General features: G+C 41.6%; 1 protein-coding gene across 3 annotated transcripts in view; it reads left to right on the forward strand.

The window, feature by feature from the left end:
- TBCK (TBC1 domain containing kinase) overlaps positions 1-12,268 on the forward strand; it is a 145,095-nt gene that overhangs the window by 86,464 nt on the left and 46,363 nt on the right. For all 3 annotated transcript variants that reach the window (XM_060246961.1, XM_060246959.1, XM_060246962.1), the window contains one exon: positions 7,545-7,720. In XM_060246961.1, coding sequence (XP_060102944.1) covers positions 7,545-7,720 — 176 coding nt within the window. The remainder of the gene's footprint in view (positions 1-7,544; positions 7,721-12,268) is intronic.

Raw genomic sequence — 12,268 nt, forward strand, 5'->3', positions numbered from 1 at the left:
CCTTAGGGCATTTTATTTTTTATTTGGTTCTATTTTACCTTAGTTTTTAATCTTTTGTTCTTTGTTTAATTTAGCCTTGATTTACTTAGTTTTTAGTCTTTACTTCTCTCCGTCCTCTTTTGTTTTATAGACTCAGTGCCAAAATTTCTTCTCCCTCCCTTGTTTGGGTGGGATTGGAGCGATGTGAAAGTTGAGTAGATGAAAGGGCTTGGGGGAAGGGTTTTTTTTATTGTTAGCCTATTACTACTGTTCAATAAAGTTTATTGTCTATGGCCAAAGGCCATTACAGTCTGACACATATAACATAATTACAAACATCCGACATTAAAACAATCTAACCAAAAAGCACTAATCAAATAAAAACAGTACCCTCTTTAGATGCAGCTATAGCCCATTTTTTCTTGGCTGCAAAAGCAGAGAGTGAGACTCTATAGGCAACAAATGGATCAGCACCCAAGAGAAGGAAAAGCATCTTCTCTGAGTCTGAAAAAAAATGTAAACCCATTAAAAGCACTGTGAGAAATTTGGTTCCGGCCTCTATATAGAGAGGACAGAATAAAATATAATGCAACAGGTCCTTTAAAAAAGAAGCTCTGCAAATGCAAAGATGTGAAGCCAGCAATATTTGGGAGTAACATCCAGCTAACAAAGCTGTTGGAATGGTTTGAAACTGAAGGCTATTCTAAGGTCACAAGGGGAGATATTAACCAAGTAGGAGGTTTTAACATGGTCCCTTTTAAACAGTTTCAACCACTGGAAGAATTTGGACTGGGAAATTGACTCCCTGTCATGAATATTGGATCCAACTAAGGGGGTTGGACTAGATGACCCTGGAGGTCCCTTCCAACTTTATGATTCTATGGAGTAGCAATGGAGGATGTTATTATAGCAGGCTGTCTGGATAGCATTATTTTGCAACATCATTTCATAACATTGCCTGAAAAGTAAATTGGTGGTTATCATTGCTTTGCTTTCTCCAAAATCTTATGAAGGCTACATGTACATGGGCCCTAATTGAGGGCAAACTGAATTCTTCTCACATCAAAGCTGCAAGGGTACCTCAAGCTAGGATTTGACTTTTTAAAAGATTTCAGATAGATTCCAATTTTGTGATCAGTCTTTCCAACAGCCTTTATGCCATATATGAGTTGAGGGACAGCCTTGCCTTGATATAGTTTCAAAAGCTGGATCTATTAGAATACTTTCTTTTGTGTAATCAAATTTCAGACTAGCACCTATTGATCATAAAACTGCAGATCTGGTTATTGCCAAGTGAGCTCTCCGGGATAAAATTTCACTGAAGTTTATTTGAAGGTGCTGCATTGATCTACGGGGATTCCATCTATGGTCTACTTAAACTTATGAGGCCTTTTCCTAGACCACTACTTTGGTCTTGGCATAATTGATGCTTAAGGCCTCTTCCTTTTAGAAACCATCTAATTTGTGTAGCAGTCTTCTAAGGCCTATATGTGTACGAGAGACCAGAACCATATCATCAGCGTATGAGTATTGATTTTTTCCCCCACACAAAATGCAAAATATGTTTAAACATTACAAACATGTAGTAAAATGTGATGCATAGGTATTCATTGCAAAACCATTGCGTAATTGAATGAATAACAGAGAACAGTATATATTGTAGGACGTATGAACATGTGTCTGGAATTTGGTATTGAGTTATGTTTCAAAATGTCTTCATTAGAAGAATCCGAAACTGAAATGAGATGAAATTTCTGTGTTTAGGTCTTCTGTGAAAACAAAGTACCCACTGTTGATTATAGTACAGCTTATCTACTGGAAGGTCTCTGGTAGAGACAACTGCAGTAAAATGTAATGTGCTTCAAACACCTGTTATAGAATAGTTACCATGACTTGGCCTGCCCCTTGCCCCACCCCCCTCCCGTTTCAGAGGGAGCCGGGAAGAGCATAAAGGTTGGCGTGAGCGGGGAGAGGGAGGGGGTGCCTGCTCCCACCCCTCTGTCCCTGCGGCAAGGTGGTGCCCCAGGCAGCCGCCTACCTCACCAACTCCCATGCACCAGCCCTGCTTGAGTGATTTTAACTATTTTTAATTACTGTTCGATGAAAGTCATTTGAGGGCTGTGCACTGTGATCGAGTTTCATTCATTTTATTTATGCTCTTTACAAGCTGTTTTGGTCATCTTTGGACTAGGGAGTGATAAAAGACTAGCTAGGGAGTGGTGAAAGACTAGCTTTCTGAGGAGAGAAGAAGAAATTAGTTCAGCTATTCTCTGTGTAGTTGGCCCTTGTGTGTTAAAGTTCTGGGCTGAGTCACAGAGCTTTTATTGCATTCATCCCAGATATTTAGATTATCTGATGTTTTAGCTATATTTTACCTTGTTAGTATTTTTTAGTACATTTTGATTTTCTTTTTCCCTTCTCTTTTTGGTAAAATTTCTGTTTCAGGCACTCCTTGTTCCAGTGGACCAAAAAAAGAGCTTGCCATTTCAGGGATATAGCAAGCTCATACTGTAAACAAAGTAAGATGGATGATTTTTAATCCCCTGGCTGGCAACTAAAAATAGATTATAGTGCTTAGATAATATTTGTCTCAATCCTTGAAGAAGTCTCCAGATGTGAGAAGACAGGTCTGAAACCAAATAGGCAGGACTTTGATTCTGGCCCTAGCCTGGCTATGTCTTCACTAAAGATACTGGCAGATCAGACTTTTCTTATATCTACTACCATACATAATATTTTCCTCAAGATATGGAAAATTAACAATAAATTGGCTTTCTTACAATCTAAAGCCCTAGTTTGCAAAGTAGAAAAGGCTTTAAGAAGAAGAAACCGTTAGTTATCCAGCCAACTCTGTTTCTGTAAGGACTTGTTTAGGATCAAATCAGTGCCCTAAAACAATAAGGTTTTACAGAAGGATGATGAGGTATTCTGCATTTGTTCTCTCCCCAAAAGACACGGTTGTGGTTGGATTTTATTTCCCTGTGTATCCTTGAATGACTGTAGATCCAAGTGGGCAGCCGTGTTGGTCTGAAGCGGTAGAACAAAGTTGGAGTCAAGTTGCACCTTTAAGACCAACAAAGTTTTATACAGTGACCCACTGTACCTTATCTCCTCATCTGAAGAAGTATGCATGCATACGAAAGTTTACATTCTGAATAAAACTTTGTTGGTCTTAAAGGTGCAACTTGACTCCTTGAATGACTGTGTCTGATGTCTTTGTCAAGGACCAAGAGGCATACGTGTGTTTATGAAATGGTGCTTAGAAATTCATCAAAGGTGAATAATGGTATTTGTGAAATGGGTGCCATGCATAGCTGCCAATGTTTAATAGCTTACAGCCAAGTGTGGACTGGGGAATCTGGCTTTGGTACAGAAGGAAAGTGATTTGTTAGCACATACCTGCTTACCAAAGATGTTCTGTAGCGTCAAGACCTGCAAGATTGACGTCATTTTACCTAAAGCTGCAAATCCTTTAATTATTCACATTTTTCACTTGTAGCTACATGATGTTCACAATTCTCAGTTTACCAATTCTAGTTTGGGGCTAAGGATCAGTAAACCCCTAACAGAATCTGCTATTTACTGGTCTTTAATTGTTTTCTTGGCTATACTGTTATAATATGGCATAAAGATAATATGGCTAGCATTTCTATACAGCAGCTGGTAATAATTGTTCAGTATTTTGGCATGTGACATCTCAGTACAAACAAAGCTGTCAGGTTTCCAGATGGCTTGACCCAGCTGGTGTATATTTGCTGTTACACTGGATTGTAATAGGCATTGGGTAATAAACGTGTTTTAAGTAAACAACATACAACATTTTCATCAGAATTTCTGTGTGAAAAAAATGATTGTAAGTGTTCATGAAACGGTGGTATATTTAAAGTCTTGTTTGTCCTCACAATACCACTAATAAATCAGGTTGGTGCAATCCCCAGGTTACAGATAAAACTAAGAATATGAAATAGGCCATCGAGTGAGTATGTGGCTGAACTTGGAGTTAAACTCTCCTCTTTTCTTTTTCCTTAGCTTTTATCTAGCAAAAATAAGTCCTCTGATAGAATTTGTAGTTACTGTAATGGCAAAATGTGTTGGCTGCCTGCAAAGCTGTTTCAGATTGGATTCATAATCCATCCAGGTCCATTCCCAAATGACTCCAGATTGTCTATTTAGGTGCACCCACATGGTGAAATTGGGCTTTTCTAAGTGTCTTAGCGGCATCTTTTGTGCCTGTTAAAATGCTGGACTAGAAGGACCTTTGCTTCAATCCAGGCAGGCTGTTTTTATGTTTTCCCTATAGTTCCCGTGTTCAGTTCTCCTTGCTATAGTGCAACACAGTGAGAAGGGCTCTGCTTCTGGTGAACTACAAATTCTATTAGAGGTCCTTCTGACTGGAATGTAAAGACTCAGAGTCTGAGATCCTCATTTCTGCTTTTATCTGACAAAGGGAGCTTTGACTCTTGAAAGTTTATATCCTGAAAAATCTTGAGAGTCTCTAAGCTGCTACTGGCTTTGAATCTAACCCAGAAAAAGTCACTATGAATTAAGTCATCCCCTGAGAATGCTTTTGTTTACTTCATCAACCTGAATACTGTTGTTTAGTTGCAATATAAATGCCACAAGTAATTAATTCCACTATGAGTTTTACACTAGATTTCCACGTTGTTTCTGCAAGATAAACATAACAAACTTGTTCTCAAATTCCGATAGTACTGTGCTCTCTGTGAGAAGCCTGAGCAGATCCCACATCATTGAGTCCCCCCATCTAAAAGACAGGGTCTTCAGCACAGTTGCCTGTCTGCATTCTTCTAAGATATGTTCATCAGCTAGAAAGTATAAAAGACTCCAGGCAAAACAGTGCTTTGTGAACTCAAAGTGTCTTGGTTTGAGGTGTGGAGCAGAATCAAATCTAATCTTTTAAATCACTGAGAGAAGTAAACCAAAGTTGTAAGTGTTGAAATGCACCTTCATAGGCAAAACTGTACAAAAGAGAAGGAGCTCTGAAGGCCGTGTGTGTGTGTGACCTCTTCAGCGCCTGACCTCTTACAGTCCTGTTGCATTTTTCCCCCCACTGAGATGTGGGTTGTTTGCTTGCCTGAGGCTAGCTGTGGGCAATAGTAAATAGAATGCCATGGGACAGAGAGGTCAGACCAATGTTATTAACATTCAGTGTTTTGGAAAGTGGCCAGCAGTTTATCTTGACATGCAAGTTTGTTCAAAAAGAACAAGTTTCTGGGATGGATTAAATGGTATATAAAGGCATGTGCACAAGCACATGTATTGTCAAATACATACCGTATATAATTTTCAGCGGATAGACATATTGGTCCAATAACACCTTAGAAACCAACAAGATTTTAGGGGTATGAGCTTTTGAGATACCCTGAAAATTTTACTCTAATACGTAACTGCTTTTTATGAAAAGATTTCAGGAAGTTAATCACATATTCAGATCTTCATCCCCCCCACCCCGCCCCTCATGACCAGCTTTGTGATCAGGGCAGGCCATCTCCTTGTCATCCACATGTCTGAACTCTTCACTCTGTGTGTCCTGTTATACCCTTAATATGCTTTTAAGCATATACTGTGTCACTGTGAGTTGTAATGTGAAGTTGCACTCCAGGCAGAAGCGACTTGGCTCTCCACATGTTCAGAAGAGATTTCCTCAGGTCAAGGGAGATTAATTATTGGCTCTGCGTTGGAAAATACTACCACCAAATTGCCAGTGCTAGGTAACAGATTTGTTTCTCCAGCTCATTGAACATACAGGAAACAATTTTATTAACCGGACGTGTTTTGATTTTTATGAGTAGTTTGTAGAGGTTTTGGGGGGAGGGGAGATAGCAGTGATTTGTGAGAAGAGGGAATTCTGAAAACAGGGTATTCTTTTAAAAAAAATCTTCATAATTATACAGGTTTGTACAGCAGAAATCATACATCCATTAAAAAAAGCTAGAATCGATGCTTCTGTGTCAGTCAGTAAAAGCAGAAGAGGAACTAAGTGTTTCCATTCTTCCCTGCTTCATTGAAGGCAAAACTATGTTTTAATTCTGAAAAAATTCTGGGCCTTCCCTCAAAGAGGAATTGTGAGTCTCAGTAATGATTGGATCTATTAAGTAGAATGCGGTTATTGAGCAAGAGTGTCCTTACCTGGTAGATGTTTGTTTGTTTGTTTATTTATTTATTTATTTATTTATTTATTTATTTATTTATTTATTTATTTATTTATTTTATTCGATTTATATCCCGCCCTACCCCACCGAGGTTCAATATATCCTTCTTAGTTCAAAAGGGTTTGAGTGGCCAGCAAACCCCCAAAACATTTTAATAGTACCCTGAGTCTTTGAAGCTAAACAACTCACAGGAATTTGGGTACTAGATGGGCTAGTAATCTGACCTGGCAGTTGAGAATCAACATGCTGATATCCGTTGCTTCATATTGTTACAGCTTCTAGTTTTTCAGTGCTAACTATACAGCTTTGTCAAATGCAGTAGGCCACATAACCTTCAGATTCACATATTTCTGTTTCTCTAGTTGCTTTTGGTTGATCTGTCAGTTTCCTTTAGCAACTGTAACCATGACAAACAATGTACTGGGCTTAGGCCACACATCATGCTGATGGATGCCCTGCCTGACATTCAGGTTGTGTCACATTGTTTGCACTTCCAGTCCAAGTGTTCAGCTGATCACACACAAAACCAAGACATAGTTGGCCCAGTTTTGAACATTCTGCTTTGATTACATATGCTGTCAGCCTACACACCAGAATGAAATTTTGCTTTTTGAAATATCCTCTTCATTTGAACTTGCTGTATGATGTGACTTGTGACTGCTCAATAATTACCACTTTGAATTTCCATTTGGGTTGAATATTAGTAGTGGGAATAAGTAGTTTCCTGCCGTCTGTCAAGATTGCAACATGAGTTATCTATAAGGCTTCCTGGTGTGTTTAAAAATTAAAATGAAATCATTATACCATTGTGCAGTTGCTAAAGTAAGAGACTGTTGGATCCAAAGAACTGTGAACAGAACACAGTTGTGGGATGGATCCCCCCAATACCAATTTTCTGCCTCCCGCTGCATCTTCTAACACCCTCTCAATGGCATGTGATGCAGAGTAACCCTCACCCCACACACATACACACATAATTTTGAACAAACTCTTACCAAATACAGCACGAGGAGTACATTCTTCTAAACCCCTTCCCAGTATGCTCCAGTGTGTCAATTCTGACACTGAAATGTAGGCTGAAGAATTTTTAGAACTTGCCACGGAGGAAGAAGTAAAAATGAAATAACTCAACATTTGGTCTTATTCCATGTTCCATTTGGATTATCCCCATCCATGTAGATTTTGCAATCTCCTCTTCCTGTCTTTTCTTTCTTAGGATATTGTGTTGGTAGTGAAAAACTCTAATGAACACCTGATTGATTTTTTTTTTTTTTAAAAAGGATGTATTTTCCAAATTTTATTTGAAGTTTTTGAATCAAGGCAGTTGTTTTCTCATCTGCCTTTTTTGTTATGATTTCACCTATATCTTTCTTTACTCCCTCCCCACCCCAGAAATTGACATTGAACGATGTGTCCATGAATCAATCAACCTCTTTTGCTGGACCCCTAAGAGTGCCACATACAGACAATATGCCCAGCATCCTAAGCAAGCAAATGAGTCCAACTACCCCAGAAGTTTAATGTCCTGTTTGTCATCAGACTATCAAGATGCACCCAGAAGTGATCTGGTGAGATTTTTTTTTAAACTATGTTTTATTGCAATTTGATAGAATAATGTTTAAAAGTCTGGTTGTTTTTAATCTATTTTGATAATTTGAACTGGGAATGGGTTTGTGTATGAAAGACTTTTTGTTGGTCTGGCAGAACATTCTAAATAAATAGTATTAATTAAAAACAATCAAAAGAACAAAATTCAGAAGCTTACATATCATGTTTCATCATTACATAAACTAGGCATCAGTTTTGTGCATTTCTGTATATAACAATCTGTAAGTATTCTCCTTCATGGTTATACAATTTGCTTGCATTTTACTAAGTAAATTGTGTGTAAATGTGATTTGGGAAATATGAGTTTTAAAGTAACGGGGTGAGGTGTTTGGCTTTCTGGAATTTTTCTAGGAAATATCTGAAATGAAAGAATGAGTAAAGCTTTTGCTAGAAAAGGGCTAGAACAATTTATAGCAGTGGCTTAGCAAGAGCAAGATTCAGCCTTATAAATGTATTCAAAGTAGGTTGCATATTGCTATTGGGAGGGGGGGTAGCTTAGAGCAGGGGTCTCCCAACAGGTAGCTTGTAAGCTACCGGTAGGTTGCCAGATGCTGCAGCGTCCTTTTTGCAGCCTGTAGACAACCCAGGAAAAGATCACAAGATCTGCTCTAGGCTTTTTTTGTTTTTTTGAGCTGTATTTCCTAGGGTTTTCCTTTGTGCTGCTTAGCTGATAGCTTCATTTCTTGTGTTTTTCCTAGTGCATGTCCTTTTTCTAGGACAGAACAAGCTTTGGTAATGATGTACCATGGAGAGGGAAGTAGCTTGGGATATTTGTCAATACTCAGAAGTAACTCTCATTAAATAAAAAGTTGGAAACACCTGCCTTGGAGCCTGTTTAGAAGAGCCAGCTTGATAATGTGGCCACCTGAGTTCATAAAAAGTTTATAAAAAGGAGCATGGAATTAAAGCAGTAAAGAGTACTAACTTCTTTGCCTGATGAATGCAGACATAGCGGGAGTTGGGTTAGAATTCCTGTCACAAGCTTCTTAGAATCATAAGAGTTGGAAGGGACCTCTAGGGTCATCTAGTCCAACCCCTTGCCCAATGCAGGAAACTCACAAACACTTCCCCCTAAATTCACAGGATCTTCATTGCTATCAGATAGCCATCTAGCCTATGTTTAAAAACCTCCAAGGAAGAAGAGCCCACCACCTCTTCTCACTACCACACAGAGAAAGTAACTAATGAACTGGCTGTACCAAGTTTATTCAAATGCTGCATCTTCATAACTGCTTTTTCTGCCATCTATAAAGAAAGAAGTCTTAAAGTTGGGTGGCCAGGCAGATACTGAGTTCACATAAACATAGCACAGCCTGATTCATTCGTTACTTTTTCTCTGCACTGAGCCCTGCTTTCAACACTCATTCCAGGTTGTGAGTTTTTCCAGGCTGGAGGGAAGATTAATGTTACGCTTTCTTATAGCACAGGAATAAATGAATTTAGTTCAGTGGAGTTTTGTAAATGAGATATTGTGTGTGTGTTCGCACTAAAGCTGCTTTATAAATTTATATCCGTTTAACAACGAAGCCATTACACGTTTTGATAGCTTTTCCACATTCACCTACAGTCTAGATAGTTGTGGTTTGGAGGTTGACTGGTATCTCTGAGTGGGCTGTGAAAATGGGCTATCCTAGGAAAGAGTTCCTTTTGCAACCTTTTCTGTCTCCCCCTCCCTGAAGCATTTTGAACTTGAAGTTGTTCCATGATTTGATAGCCATGTGACCTTATTTATGGTCATGTACCGGTTTGATCCTAAAATTGCTCAGAAGAATGTGCCAGTGGAAGCATTTTATCTTGTGCCAGGGCTTCTCCCTGCTTCCCATCCTCCTCCCACTTCTGCAGAACACAGCCTTTCATTTCTGTAACAGAGATTATTAAGGGTTAGCCACAAAACTCTTGAGTAATCCCTTCTTTGCAGTGAGAAGGGAATAGCAAAACAAAACAGATAACAAAAAATTGCAATTTTCCGTCCTGTGTAATTTGTGCAGTGTGTTTATTTTGCTTGACTTTTCCTTCCTTGTGATCGCCACCATGCTAGGTTTACATTAGCTACATTCTAGCAAACTGTGTTAGCATATAAGTTAGAATGTTAGGCTAGGCCCTGCCTTGGAAGTTCAGTAGGTGTCCTTGGACCAGTTGTACTATTTCTCAGCTTAATTTACTTCAGGGGGTGGTTGTTCTGAGGATAAAGACAGAAGCGGAAGAATGATGTTGTAAGCTACTTTGGGTCCTTCCCTGTTTGTTAAGAAGCTGGTCTCTTTAAGCAGTTTCTTGTTCAGTTCAAACAATGGTTCAGACTCAGACCTAGAAAAGATGGAAGTTCCTTTCTCTGGAACATCAGGGCTTTTTTGAGCAGGAACGCACAGGAACACAGTTCCGGCTGGCTTGGTGTCAGGGTGTGTGGCCTAATATGCAAATGAGGCCCTGGTGGGCTTTTCCTACAAAAAAGCCTTGTGTGAAACAATGGTAATGTCAGGGGTGTGGCCTAATATGCAAATGAGTTCCTGCTGGGCTTTTTTCTACAAAAAAAGCCCTGTGGAACATAGGTCAAGCTGTTTGTAGCTTCAAAGACTCAGATAAGGGAGATGGGAGGTAATCCAGCTACCAGTCACACCTTTAGGCCTGGTAGCTTCAAGAACATAAGAATCTAGGAGGGTGCATTCCATCCATTAGCTCCTGAGTTCATGGGTGGGTTTGTTCAGTTGAACCCAAAACAGCTGCAGGGGGTTTTGAATTAATTAGCAAATGCTTCTGATCAGTTAGATCACTTGGTTAGCAACATATCTGACTGGTCAAGTTACATCATCTGCTATACATTTGATTAGTTAACTAGAATCAGGCCAATGCAGGTCACTGGGCATAAAGGAAAGATCTTTCATATCTTCTTCGTGGTCTCTGTGCATCACACTGATGGGATTCAGGCGCCTGCGCCGACCACGATCGGTAACTTCAAAAGCTGCGGATTTCCGCGCCCCCGGCCCGGTGCGCATGCGCACCGCCCCTCCTGCGCATGCTCACCGAGCCCGGAGCGGACATCCCGCCAGTTCTCTTCTGACCGCCGCCTGGATCAGTTGATCTTCACGCTACGGTCGGTGCTTTTGTCCTTATATATATTAGGATTGTGGATTTCCAATTTCTTGTTTTATCTTTCTTATTTTAGTTTATTGTGTTGGACTTGAAGAAAAAGGGGGCGATTTTCTTCGGGATTTTCCCGCTTCTTTTCCACCCTCCCATCCCCCCCCTCCCCCTCATCCTTCCCGCCACGCATGGAAAGGCGCTGGGGATTTTTTCGGAGGTGTGTGAGGTGTGGCAGCAAGATAGCCCCACCAGACGGACATTCCCTCTGCCTACTCTGCCTGGGAGAGTCCCACATCCCCGACTCCTGTTCGCATTGCTCGAAATTCTCGAAGCAAACAAAGAAAAATCGCGCAGCCCGTCTAGCCGCTGCACTAATGGAAAGAGCGCTTTCGCCAAAGAAGATGTCGACCACATCGACATCAGAGTCGGTCGATGCCGACAGGGCCCTTACCGACGCCGATCGCCCCAACAACAGAGCGGGCTCGGCACCGAAGTCGGACTCCTCTACGCCTGCGAAACGGCCTAGAGAGGAGAAGGTAGCCCACACCGAGGCGAAGAAGAAGAAAAAGGCAGACAAGCCCAAACTCAGCGGGCACTCTGCGGCCTCCGTCCCGACATCGCCAGCGCGACTGGCAACAGGTTCAGTTCCGCCTCTGAAACTATTTGCCTCCCCGAGACGGCGACTCAGCCCACCGACACTCTCCTCCATGTCGACGCAAATAGCGATTTCGTCGGACTCCGACCGCGACATCGAGCTTGCGCAACGCTCGGGAACGGAACAGAGCCCGATCGAAGATCGTCGCCCGCGAACTCCATCCCCTCAACCCAGGGGAGACGATCGCACCACTCCATTACGGGGTCGATCGCGCAGCCCACGCAGATCTACTACCCCACGCCACCGCTCCCGAAGCACACGTCGGGACCGATCCCACAGTCGCTCCAGAAGCCCCAGACGTCGGCACCGATCGAGAGATTCGGCCGAAGCCAGATCATCGGTCACTCGCTCACCGAGGTCGAAACCTAAAGGAAGCTCACCGCTACCGAAGCCACCACCCCCGATACCGTGGGACCAGAGACAGTGGCAGTACTTGTATGGTTCTTATCCGATGCCGTCAGTTTTCCCTTGGCTGCCCCCCAGACAATTGGAGTGGGACCAACAATCTGAAGCGTCGGTGAGATCAAGGACATCGTACCATACACCAAGGCATACACCATCGGCGTCGCTGTCGAAACCTCCCGACACCGAAAAACCCCCTAAGCAGGGGAGCTCCCCTCGGCCCCGAGGACACAAAAAAGTGACTCCAGAACCTAGCAAGACCCCGGACACACCACAACCCCGGTCGGAGCACTCAGAGTCTCCGGAGGACTCTAAGTCAGAGGGAGAATCAACCTCGGAAGAACAGGGCAACCTTTCTTCTCCTGAAGAACCA

The sequence above is a fragment of the Heteronotia binoei genome, chromosome 9 (assembly GCF_032191835.1).
Source record: "Heteronotia binoei isolate CCM8104 ecotype False Entrance Well chromosome 9, APGP_CSIRO_Hbin_v1, whole genome shotgun sequence".
Taxonomy (NCBI): domain Eukaryota; kingdom Metazoa; phylum Chordata; class Lepidosauria; order Squamata; family Gekkonidae; genus Heteronotia; species Heteronotia binoei.